The sequence below is a fragment of the Tubulanus polymorphus genome, chromosome 1 (genome assembly GCF_964204645.1).
Source record: "Tubulanus polymorphus chromosome 1, tnTubPoly1.2, whole genome shotgun sequence".
Lineage (NCBI taxonomy): Eukaryota > Metazoa > Nemertea > Palaeonemertea > Tubulaniformes > Tubulanidae > Tubulanus > Tubulanus polymorphus.
In genome coordinates this window covers 9,347,349-9,361,003 of record NC_134025.1, presented here as the reverse complement: position 1 = coordinate 9,361,003, position 13,655 = coordinate 9,347,349, and the positions used below count along the sequence as shown (strand labels likewise).

General features: G+C 37.1%; 1 protein-coding gene across 5 annotated transcripts; it reads right to left on the bottom strand.

The window, feature by feature from the left end:
* Positions 1-421: 421 nt before the first annotated feature.
* On the bottom strand, positions 422-13,629 carry LOC141899308 (outer dynein arm-docking complex subunit 4-like). Of its 5 annotated transcripts, XM_074785543.1 has the most exons (14): positions 13,490-13,629; positions 10,806-11,021; positions 10,551-10,704; positions 10,410-10,471; positions 9,388-9,426; positions 8,384-8,398; positions 7,313-7,481; positions 6,024-6,242; positions 5,712-5,919; positions 5,541-5,627; positions 5,271-5,467; positions 4,683-5,033; positions 1,078-1,125; positions 422-842 (listed from the first exon to the last, which is right to left on the bottom strand). In XM_074785543.1, exons 1-13 carry the CDS (start codon positions 13,625-13,627, stop codon positions 1,085-1,087), a joined length of 1,896 nt encoding a protein of 631 aa, XP_074641644.1. In that variant the 5' UTR covers positions 13,628-13,629; the 3' UTR covers positions 422-842; positions 1,078-1,084. The 5 variants fall into 5 exon arrangements, 4 of the variants coding, with proteins under 4 accessions (XP_074641644.1, XP_074641654.1, XP_074641663.1 ...); XM_074785553.1 differs by lacking the exon at positions 8,384-8,398; XM_074785562.1 differs by lacking the exon at positions 9,388-9,426.
* Positions 13,630-13,655: the final 26 nt, after the last annotated feature.

The following is a 13,655-nucleotide window of genomic DNA, read 5'->3' as shown; positions in this document are numbered from 1 at the left end:
GCAGTACAGCACTCGCCCCGTGAAGAGTCGGGTCACAGGGGCATCAGCCTATAAAGCAATCTTCTAAAAGTCTGCATAGATACCATTTCCACACATTTGTTAGAAGCAGATCACAAGAGAAGTAAAGATGCATCATGCCAGGCGCGGATTTAGGGGTGGTCTTGGGGGTCTGGACTCTGCCTTCCCATTGATGTTGCCCTTTTCGTCACGACCTAGATCACACAGCCACTCGGAAATAGCAACTGATTGGATGTATTAGTTCAAAAATACATAAACCGAGGGCGGAACTCCAAGAGACCTCGACCTGGCTGCCTTATCCGAGAAATGCCTTTTCTTTTCTTCTGGACCCCGGTTTCCTAAATCCACCTCTGATCACGCAAAATGAGTGAAGTCTTTGTGTTAATTGAACATATAACTTCCATTTATTCATTCCAATAGTTACAAAGAAACATTTTATTTTCATATCACAAAAATGGCTAGTTTTTCAAACATTATAAAGATGAATGTACGCATGATATAAGGGAAAAAACATAAAGCACCATCTAAGACTATGAGGTAAAAGGGACGGAATAGTTAGCAAGGTTCTTCACTAATAAATAGAAAAGATTTAGACTAGCCTCTAGCGTTTTTAATAAGAAATTTTTCCGTATATATATGTAGAAAAAGGCACGAGATAAAAGTTCTAATGATCGCTGCAATCTTGATCGAATAATTCCTAAATGATGCATTTTGATACATGATTGAAAATAACCAACAAATAATCTTCGCATGAATTCAAACTGTCATCTTCTCTTTCTTTCTCTACACCTCATCTTCACGCTTAAGTTCAGCCTCTACACACTCTAGAAAGTGTTCCAAAGAAACAAATTAATGCCCAAATAATAAACCTTTTGAGAAAGGAAGCAATCTCCAAAAATCGATGATACGTAAAGAGTATATGGTATTTAATTAAGTTAACAGTGTTACGTAGACACCGATAAAGATTCTAAGCTAAAAGTATTTCTATACATCTCTTGAGGAATAATCACTATATTTGATATCACAAATTCTGTCCCTCACAAGAGAATGTATACTTACGAACTGTCTAATCTTCATACTTTAATTGTTCTTCATCTTCTACTTGCGCTGTAACACAAAAAACATAGGTTGTTTTAAATATCGTTATAATCATAGACTTAACCCTAACTACTCTGTTGAGCAACTTGTGACAAACTTCTGTTCCTCGGTCTTCTGTTCCTCTGACCAAATATTTCATATTTCCATAACTCTCTCTAAGCCAAGCTTTATCACTAGTTCATTAATCAATCAAGTTAAGTTGATTTATGGGTTGAATCTTTTCAGGAACAGACAGGGTCAGGTTATTAAGCAATTGTTGAACAAGATGGAGTCATAAAGTGTATGGTATCTGTCTACTGCATTCATTATCTAACTAGGGCTCTAAGATCTAAAACATCTCTGTAAAATATTCAACTAAATTATTTTCCGAAATCAAATGTACGATTAACAATTATTTCATGAGGTCAGGGTACTGAGGGTAATTAATTCAATACGCTATGGGTATACATGAGACAGGTGCATGCAGCTGCATATTTTACATGAAATCAAACGTTTTTATCTATTGATTCGACTGATTTCATATATGTAACATAGACTTCATAACATAAGGGTGATTATCGTATTGATAAATACATATTTATGAAAGAATAAAAATCTGATTTTATTCCTTCATGTACTACAATCTCTAATACTAGTAAGCAATGGCTGCAGCATGTTCACACTAATCACAATTTCACATGAATTATCGCCACACGGACGTATTTTACTATGATATCGATTAATTAGAATCACTGATACAGAGACATGAATATCATTAAGATATAGACAAGACGATATGTTCGGGAAGCATTGATCAAGATTGATTGGTATGATATCGAAACAAAACGTGCACAATTAGCTTCAAATCAATCGCAATGGTTTCGAATAGCATTGCATAATTTTCATTTTCGAGGAGGAACACAGGACAACCATGCAAACTCAACATAAAGACATTGCCGTTATAAATATCCAGTAAAAACCTTTAGACTGTGCGTCCTGCTGAACCTGGCTGTGAACTAGAGAGCGATCTTCTCGGTGGGGTGGCAGAGGGGATAGAGGGCGGCCCGGGTCTCGACCGGGTAATTTCAACAAATCGTTATCGTCAGCAATGTTCTCCCCAGTATTTTCATTTTTTGAATCAAGATTTTCAAAGACTTCTGACTCTGGATATTCGGATACTGAGCTCGGTGCAGCACTCAGTTTTTTCAGAGCCTCAATTTTTGGATCTTTAACTTCTTCTTTAACTTGTGATTCCTCAGTTTGGTTGTTAGATATGTCTTTCACTGGTTGAGCAGCATTTTTTATAGATGATGATGATGATGATGATGATGATTTCGTTGTGTCTGCATCCTTGTTTTCATGCTGTTCATCTGTGTGCTGGTCATCTTTGTTCTCTTGCTGTTCATCCCTGTTTTCCTGAAGTTCATCCTTGTTTTCTTGCTGTTCATCCTTGTTTTCTTGTTCTTTATCTTTGTTCTCTTGCTGTTCATCTTTGTTCTCTTGCTGTTCATCCCTGTTTTCCTGAAGTTCATCCTTGTTTTCTTGCTGTTCATCCTTGTTTTCTTGTTCTTTATCTTTGTTCTCTTGCTGTTCATCTTTGTTCTCTTGCTGTTCATCCGTGTTTTCTTGTTCTTTATCTTTGTTTTCTTGCTGTTCATCTTTGTTCTCTTGCTGTTCATCCGTGTTTTCTTGTTTTTCATGCTTGTTTTCTTGTTCTTCATCTTTGTTCTCTTGCTGTTCATCTTTGCACTGTTCATACTTGTTTTCACGCTGTTCATCTTTGTTTTCTTGCTGTTCATCTTTGTTCTCTTGATGTTCATCTTTGCGCTGTTCATCGTTATTTTCTTGCTGTTCATCTTTTGACACACTCCGTTTACCACCGATAGAACCATCATCCTTTTTTGAGTCAGATGACTTAAATGACCCATGACTACCGGTACCTTTGTTTGACATTTGGCTTTTCCGTGATACTACTGATGAATTAGATTTTTTAGAAGCAGCACTTCCTTGTCTTTTCTCCGTCTTGTCTTTATCATTTATCCTCCTACTACCCGCCTCAGAGTTTGATTGAGATTTGGCTGAGTTCGTTGTTTTCTGGCTGGAGTCTGATTTTATCGACGAACCACTGGCATTTTTCATCAATTTACCAGAACCAGATGAATTTCTCTCACGTACTGATTGACCAGAAGATTGACCTTTCTTAACACTACCATTACTACTCTCCTTACTCCTTACTGACTGCACTGATCCATTGGAACTTCTAGGGGAAGTTTTATTACTAGGAGGTTTGGAGTCAATCATGCTTTTAATTGATTTATCAGATTTAACAGAACGATTATCTGCAACAGAGCCACGACTGCCATCTTTGTCCCTTCTTTTCTGAGAATTGACAGATTTCGCTGAACCAGTCAAAGATTTTTTCTCTTTCAATGATGTTTGATCTTTCGAGTGTGCAACGGAACTGCTTGATTTTTTCGACTTTGTATCCGAATTCCTACTATCCACTGACGACTTAGAATCTTTTTTCAATTTAGTTGCAGAATTCTCAACTTTGATATCACGATTTTCTTCAACATCAGCACTGTTAGCAGTGTTAGCATCATTGTTACCACCTATAGCAATATCAGATTTAACGGCTTCATCATCCGACTCTTCACCTGATTCTCTGATCGGCGTTTTTGGTTTCGGTTTCTTTCTATTTTTCATGCGCTTTTGAGGCCGTCCTTTCACCGAGTCGGAGTCAACCGCACTGGAATTACCGGCATCGGAGACTGATTCTCTCGATCGATTCAAGATCGATTTTTTCGAATTAATCGAGCGTTTTGATTTCGAATTATCCGAAGATTCATCCTCGAACGCGCTTGATTCAGAATAATTGTATGTTTCAGATTTGACACTGTTCTCCTCATCAGACCCTTTAACAATAGACCCTTTATCATCGACCTGGCCCCTATCCATCCCCTCTGCCTGTGAACCCACACTATAAGATTCAGAAGCTGAAAACAATCAGTGAAAGTTTAACATTAAAACATAATACGATAACATTCTCTGAAAAGAAATATTACCAGTTACTAATCCGACAATTCTTTTAGTCTCTACAGTGAAGCACACCAAATAATATGATATTATACATTCATTTCATTAGTAATAAACCTCTAATTCAGGTTGTTACTATTGTGTTATCTTTCGTTATTTCTATCAAAATAATGAGCCATCTAACATGTCAAGGGTATTAGTAGCATTCAATCCACTTAGTTGACAACCTGTCATCCTCCCGAACAGGATTCAAACCTAAGCTAAGCTGTTATTTCTCGATGCGGAGTGCGCAATCTTTTCCTTTCATTGAGCACATTATCAGTGACACGCGCAGTTTTCATACCTTGTGAGCAACTAAGAATAAATTTTGAGTGAAGCTATCATGCTATGAGATTCCCCGGCTAGGGAGGATGAGAACTTATGAACTAAGAATAAAGATAATATCACACACAAGCATCCTTAATCTTAGTCAGGCAGTTTCTGGATATTATAAGTTTCTCAATTACACTATACGAGTATTACTTGTTAGTTTTAGGAAGCAGGGTACCAACCTTTCTGTTGTTCTTGTTGTTGTTCTTCTTCTTGTTGTGGTTCTTCTTGCTTTTGTTGTTGTTGCTCTTGTTGTTGTTCTTCCTCGATAGTCTCCTCCTTAATCGAGGCAGAATCTGTATAATCTTCCTGTTGTTGTTGTTGTTGTTGTTGTTGCTGCTGTTGTTGTTGTTGGTCTGCCGCGTCTTCATCCTGTCCCAATGAGTTTTCTCGCAGCATCTGTGCAATCTTTTTATTAACATCCTCCAATGCACATTTGATCGCTTCCTCAGCTGGTTTGTCCCCTTGCACTCGTGCCATATCCAGTGATTTTTCGAATGAAGTGACAGCGGAATTATAATCTTCCAGTTTGACTGGAAAAAAAAACGGAAGTTCATTTAATTGATTCTCTCAGCTTGTCCAGTACAAGTTTAAACGTTACACCAACCCAATTACTAACTGATTCCAAAAAGGTTTTGTATGAATCAATAAATGAATGAATTTATTTTGTATTTCAAATTACATTTCAAAAAGTGACTAAAGCAAATCCGAGCCCCCATACAGAGTCACCTCTTTGTCCTGATATGAAATTCTAGGCCTTGATTTCTTACCTTCAGTTTGAGCTATCAGAACACTTGCGTTCAGCTGCCACACATCGTCACCGGCTGCATTTGCTGCGTCCAGTGATTTTCCACCGCACTCGTGAGCTTTTTGGAAATTTTCTAATTCCAGGTAACATCGACCAATCTCATGATACAACCATGTCATTTCTAGATCCGATTTACCCATTGGTAGTTTTCTCTCCCAACTGCAAATGGAAAACATAACCAAATAAATATGAGAATAGTGAACATTTCCAATTCTAGTTTATATTTACTTACATTTCTACAGCCTGTTGGTAATTTCCAATCCTAGCATATACTCGGCCTAAATTATCTAAAGCACGCGCCTGTGAATCTTCCATATCGCTGAAAAGTAAAACGGAATGTTGAATTTATTCCGCCTTCAGCAAGTTCAGTGTAAATCTACATTTTGCATGTAGTATAACTTACTGTTGTTCACCCAAATTTAAGTCTTTCTTATAATATTCTAAAGCCAAATCATAACTTCCCGTTTCCAGATTGGCATCACCCATGTAACTGTACAGACTGGCCAACAGTCCCGGTTTGTCGGGGCATTCCTCTTCGTTCATAGGTTCCACTTGCCGCAGTAAGTTTTTGCTCATTTTCAATGATCGTTCATATTCACCATTCGCTTGGGCTGAAAAGTCAATCAATTTCAATTGTACAGAGGCTGAACAGAGTCAAGATACCAACCAACATGCATGGGGAACAAAATCTTTGAATGAGCTACGAGATATTTACCATCATCGATGTCTTCCATCTTTTTGACGACGTACTGCATAGTGTGTGAACTATGTTTTCCTTGTTGTCGTTGCTGTTGTTGTAATCGTTTATCGCGTTTTCGAGCATACATTGGTTTCTGTTGTCGCCAGAAATCTGTCCTCGAGTCAAGATAGTTGATCCCCTCAATACACAGGTCCTGAATGCGTTGACTGCTTTCTGTTTTTTGTTCCATGGCTTCTGTAAACGTTGATGCGAGAAATAATGTTTATTCCAAAATTAATTGACAACACACAGCAAATCTTGCAATTCAGACTAGATTACATAAAAAGTGAATAAATAAAACACTCAAATTTTTCTGCTTTAATGCTTATAGCCATAGCAATTTTAGAGTTCCTTGACCCAAAGAGAAAATTTTGGAGTACAAGTTGTGAATTGCTAGTATTGGAAGGTTTACTGTATTGTACAAGGGAAATTTAAAAGTGGAAACCTAACCGTGGTGATTAGCTAAACCAGGGGAAGCTATATTGGTATATTCATTGGCATATTAAAATCAGTCTTCAAAAGAAAAAATGCATAATTTGATAAGTGATGATAAAAAAAAAGAAAATACCGGTAATCATAAAATGTGCGTAAGTTTTGACCAATTTGTTTTGAGTGAAGTGAAATATCTAACAATTGCTTGAGTGTAAAAGAAAAACTCAAAATCATATCTGTTCCATTTTAAGAGTGCAGTCTGATCTCGCATCCTGATTTTTTTTCATTATGAAAATTATCTGCATAACTCGAACATTCTATTCATCACTATTTGATATGAAGTGTGAAGATAGCAAATAATCTAGAGTGAATCATTCCGAGAGGCTACGTTCGTGCTTCAGGAAATTCTGTGCCGGAAAAATTCTGTGAAACCTTTCAATTCGCGACGATACAGTTTTATTTCGTATTCATCGACCTGCTCTGTTTGAAGCATTTTTTGTAGTTTCTGCTCTTTTTTGTTGAAGCGTTCGATACTTAAATAAATTCTTGCCTCTAAAGATAACAAGTTAAACGTTTAAGTTTTTGTCGACTCCACTAGTTCAAATTTTTGCCTGGGGAAAAAATATAGCAATAATGGAGAAAGAATACCCATGGACAAATTCATCTAAAACTATACATGCAAGATAATTAATCGGCTATACTGGAGTAACGGTGGATGTCCCGCCGTTCAAGCAAAAACCTCTCTTGCTTGTAACATAATGTACACATAGGAAATACCAATACTACTAAAACTAGAACTAGACTTAAGGGATAATGATGTAAATATACTGCACCTTCTTCTCTGAGAAGGTTGTCTAAATATTCCCGATCTTGATAAAGATCTCCGAGTAGCTCTTTGATGGTTTTCGTGTCTTTACAACTTTTCGGTCGTTGTTTTTCTTTCGGTTTATTCTCTTTTTGGCCGGGTTTTCCATACGTTTTCCCTCCTTTAGCCTTCTTTTGCTGAAAAAATAATGCATACATCATCATACGGACATGTTCTTCGATCTTCGCACAGAAAAAAGGTAGTCGAGGTGATTTCGAAAAAATCTAAATTAAAAAGATCACGATCGTGCCAAATTTAGAAATGGTGCATTCTCAAATCCTTTTTAAAGAATTCTTGAAATGATAGAAATTTTACTGCGTACACTTGCTAGTCTACAGGAAAGGAGTGGTGGACTCTATACATTGATAGTGCAACTATCTCAAGAAAAGATATATCTCGGTTCTATGTTAACCATCAGAACAGAGTGGAGTGTGGCTTAAACTTGTGAGTGTACCTAGAGAACATGATTTGTTAATTAATTAGTCAAATAATCCCGATATTAACAACGGAAATCACCATATATACACACAGGAAATAATGTGGGGTTTCTACGGGTATACACAATCCTAGATCATTAACATCGTGTAGGTACATCACGGAACAGGGGTCTACATATATCTATATGGTAATAGCGCAAGTAGTATGTATACCTTGGTCAGTACGAAACCAAAAATTATAATCTATTTTAACTGATTATGGTCCAAGGTAGATTGAAATTCAAATTTCTACTACATATTTTTCCCTTTTTGATCATACTCAATTTAGGATTCACTATCGATACCTGAAAATCGTCTTTATTCTGAATGATTTAACAAATTTTGTTTGTACATTTTCTTCTCAAAGTCATACTATTTTGATTCATCGTGTATTTCAACTGGTAGTATGTAATTGCAAGAAAACGTGCGTTGTTATGTAATAAGAAGTATAAAATCACACTGCATTTTGAATATGGAAAAATCCAGCTTTTTGCATCTTCCTTATTATGTAGATATTCAAACGCTGGATTTATCCATGGAATAATAAACAGCGAATGCATTACCTTATTCCTCTCCTCCTGTATGGAAAAAGATAATGCAAAATGTAGAATTTAGAATATCATGAGAAGCAGAGCGAGTATTCTTTTCTTTTTTTGTTTAAAAACGATCAAACACTCTGTGAGGTTAATCGATTTTAGAAAAGAAATCAACACCGCCATTACTGATAGAGAAAGCAGTTGCATTCACTAGATATACTATACAATGTACATACATAAACGGGAGCCATGCAAATTAATAATGCATCGATCAAATTTCATTGAAAGTGAGTTGATTTCAAAGGACAAGTATTATTGACTTGCCAAAGTAAAATACGCTTTGATTACAGGCTAATCATGATTATAAAATAATTGTCCTAAACACCTCTATGCATTTTTCTATATACGGTAAAGAATACATTAGAAAGATAGTTAAATCTGTAGGAGCGAAATCACTACTCAGCACACCTTGCCTAACTCAGACTGGCTTCAAACACCTAGTATGAGATTTCAGTTATTAATCCACAAAGACCGGTAATTTTGATCTCCTGAGAACTGGCCCCACAATCAGACTTATGCCTAACTCAGGTCGCATTAGATCTGACCCGATCGTCGGGTCGTAATTAATTGGCAACCAGATTGTAGCCAATGAACAGCGATGTACACATCACATGACTTAAAGCATTCGGTTCAAAATGATGGCGGATTTTGGGTGACCTGAGTGTAGCTCAGATCTGACAAATGAGTCTTGGCCGAATCAGCGAATTGGCTTTGCGATGTGACATGAGATGATCGGATTGGATCTTTAGTGCGACCTGAATTTGACTTTAAATCATAAAACTCACAGAGGGGACTGATTCATTTGAGTTGAGCAAGATTTACTGTGCTTGTAGTACCGGTATACTATTGCAATGGCTCTTTGACAAGACAGAATTGAATTTCAATGGCGGATGTTTAGATATTCAAGCAATATACGTATGTTTAATTCCATCATCCTTATATAAGCCCAATACCTTTGACAAATGAAATACCTTTTCATTATCCATTACATTAGAAAACGATGACATGGACTGAAATATAAACGTCACTGAGTTTCTTTTCTCGAAACACAAAAATACCTGATGATTTCCGATTCAAAGAATATGTGAAGTAAATACTAGTATTAAAAACTGTAGAAAGAAAAATGATATCAGTATATTTGCTACAGCATCAAACTCGAAAAAAGCGCAAAACACAGACACAACTTCACAAAATGCAATCCAAAGCTAATAATGAAAAACGCACCGAAAGTAAATTACGATATTCTGCGAAAATTACGCTCGAATAAAATATAATTCATCACTATCATCACCAATCATAATAATATCACAAAACATTACTACTTCATGCAAGCAAATCAATCTAGAAAATACATATCGCACCAGTGAATCACGCTACACTATATTATAATAACTATCATATACAAAAAGTGATGATGCAAATATATGCTGTGGCAGTAGGTACCTTTCTCGAGGAGCCGCGATTTTTTGAGGAACTTATTTTGGATGCTTCCTCTTCGATGGCCATTAATAACTGATGACGACAGAAATAGGAAAATAAACTTCTTAATTTGTGGCTTCACGCTGGGGTTTTATAATTAGGAGAATATTTAGACTTAATAGAGTTCAATTTTGATCCGTTTCACGGTTTTCGCGTGCATGAAGTTCGTAATTTTCGAAACCAATCTGTACCTTTTGCTCTTCCTCTTCCTATCATTATGTCAGCGTAAAGAATCAAGGAAATTTTATTTTTGAATGAAAAAAAAACTTCAGCACTTCCAATCAGGTAACTGATTATTTCGCGGTAGCTTTTTCGAAAGAATTAAATTCATGATGTACACGACGTGATAGTAGACCCGAAGAAAAGTTACCTTTTTCTTTTCTTCCTGACAAATGAACGCAATCGAATAGAGATCAAACAAGTGAAATACATGTATAACAAGGGTGGATACAAAACAGCCCTGAATTAGACCCGATCTAAAAAAAGTTTGGCGGTAAAAACTATATTACTTTACCTCGTCTTGTTTGCTGTAAAAATGCTCTAATCCTTTCTTCTCTAGTTTAACTGACTCCGGCTCTACAAATAAGACAAGCAAACGTGAATGATTTTTTCAAAACTTTCCCTAGCTCTCGACCTTTTGACATGCAATACTTACTGCCTATACTATTATTGATGGCTTCTGTTGCCTTGTTGATGCCTTGGCTGAATTCTTGCAATTCTGGGCGTTGACTATTGCCTCGGTGATAGCAGACTAAAGCATTCTCAAAATCGCCTTGAAGATAAAGAGCTTCAGCTTTCTGGTACAGCGCCTTTAAACACAAAAATAGACAAATAACGACAAATAATATAGACGGGATACGAAGATGATAGAGATGATAAAATCAATTTTGTCCAATGAATCCCAACTAACCTTGATAAATGATTTGTCTTCTTTCAGAGCTGTTTCGGAATCTTCCAAAGCTGCCGTCGCGTTTCCGAGCATCAAGTGACATTTTGAGCGAGCGACGAGAATATCGTTTTTATCTTTGAGTAATTTCTCCTCTTCTTTCGACAATTCTCCCGCTTTTCCTTTCGCGCCACCACCTTGAGCATCTTTCTCATCTTTATCTCCCATCAAATCCAATGCCTATGCAACGATTAGACAATAATGATGTTATAGAAGTGATAAAAACAACATTACCTTACTACAGTAGAACTCGCTAAATACGGATGCCTAGGGACTGCCCAGATTTCTCTGATTAAGTAAAATCCGAATTATGAATAATAGTTTACAAGATTCTAGGTTCAATGGACCAAATACTTCATCCGAATAAAGTGCAATTGCGGATTGAAAATTTCGAATTAAGCAAGTTCTACTGCATTCCATCAACACTTGGTTACAACACAACCTTGTTGTAGCTGACGATGGCTTTTTCCCATTTTCCGACGTGTTTAAAATGGTCGCCCTCGTCACGAATCGCATCGATGTCCAACTGAACGATGACCGTTGACGCGACTGAATCAGAATCGTCGTCGTCCACGTACGTCGCCCGGGATTTACGCGACGATTTCGCCGGAGACGTCATCCCCGACATCGAGCGGGCAGCGGTCGCTTGAGAATGACGCGATAACGTTGCGCGAGATTTTTTCCCCGAAACTGGACTACGCGAATGTGACGGCATTTTCTATTTGAAAACTTTCACCGACAATCTTTATCTAGGGTGAAAAATAAACTAGGAATCCGAAACTGGCGTATAAGCAGTTATAACTTCTAAGACAATGAACCGACTCGAATCAATATCTACTTATAAAACCTGTAACATGCTCCTTCGATATTCTAAATCATGAAGGCGTCGCACGAATTCAAAACAACAATCTCATCAAACATTTAGAACAAACTTTCGCCGATAATTGCCGGCTCGCATGTGTGATTCTCTATAGCAACCATTAACAAACCAATCACGCATATCTAAAGATCATATAATTGAGGGTGGATACGAGCACGAAAATCAGATCTCTCGCTTAATGGTCAAAAGTAAACATCAATCCATGTTTACGGATAAATAATCAAATTTCATAGTAAATAAATTAAGAAAGAAATTTTGAGGTCACTGACTTATCTCAACAATTCATGGAATATCTCTCGAGTCTATAGATAAATAGACTAAAACTGAATTACAACAGAATTTCATATACTATCACATACAGATTTTTGGACGTCCAAAGTTATGTTTGGCAAGGACATATATTCTGATCATAAATTATGAATAAGGTAGGAGCTTTTGAGTCAAGATTTGATCAGCGACTCCCTAGTCTTGTAAAATTACTCTAGTTCGTACAGTAGATCTAACCATGTTGAAAGTCCCCCTAGATCTCCTCTTCTGGCCCAGAGTGATAAACAATTAAAGCAAAAATCGAATAGGCATAATCCAAGAAGCTTAACAGAGGCTCACCAAAGACTCACTGGTATTGACAGATACAAGTGAAGTTCCGTGGAGAAATATGAGAATATTAATATCTGAAGAGGTAAGAACATTTCACATTCAGTTTTCTTAGTTTTTATTTCAAAATTAGCAATATTTTCTTTATAAATATTGGTATTCAAAACACAATAGTGCACTTTTAAACAACACATTTAAACTTTACTAGGCCACTGCATAACGTAACTATTGGCTAAATCAATGCTACTTTTTTGACAGCACGCACAGTCAGGAAGGCGACCTAAACCCAAACCCAAACCTAATTAGAGTGAACCTAGATGATTCTGTTTATGCCCTAGTGAGTCAAAAGTCTTGACCACATCTCAGTAAGGTGAAGTTTACTGTACTACAGTAATACCACTAGCAGAAAGGTGGCCTGCCAAATTGTTTTTGTGGTTTAAGAATATGATTATAAGCACCGAAGTTGAAGGTTGAAATAGTGTCACTTAAAGCCTAGCACTCCATATTCCCAGATTTTAGGATGCGATTGCATAAATCAATAATTACCCATTCCAGGGCACGTACGGAAACCATAACACCCTCTAGTTGTTGCATGTCAACTCAACGAGTCGCCATAGCCTAATCATGTTGACATATTGCAGGCCTATATCTCGTCAAGTCGACGAAATATGTCACATATTGTCACGTTTTGATGACAATTTTCCTTGTGTCAAATCGACATTTGACAACACGTCCAAATTGTAAGATGAATATGCCAGAAATATGTCGACTGAGGTTCGAGTCATCATCTTGATGCGATGTAGGCCTATCTAAAAAAATATGGCGACATGTTGAGTTGGAATATGACAACTGGAGGCCCCTTATCGCTTCCATAGTGGCAGGGCCTAGTTAGCCTGAATACCGTGGATGGTTTTACAGGTTACCCGTTGTTAATGAACCTAATCCTTGGTGGTAAAGTTTAATATCGAATAGGATCGTGAAATTAAACTAGTCGCCAGGTTGCTTTTAGTGAGCGCAGGGTGGCCTAGCTCACAGTCAGTTTTGGTCACACCTACTTTTACAAACTTGAACATTGGCTCCAAAGGAAAAATAGCCAACTAAACTATGGCCATACCAGGGTCATAATTCACACAAATAATGTATTGAAACATCCCGAGGAGAGATAATATCTTACATGAGTGTAACTCTGAGAGGCTTTCAGAAATTCTCTCTGTTTAAACAGTACATCACCCTCAGCACGGTACACTTCATAAGTGGTTTCGCTGTTCTTTCCTCCTTCAGTGCTTTGATCGTCATCTCTGTCGTGAGCCATCTCGAATTTAGAAGCAGAACGAGAGCCA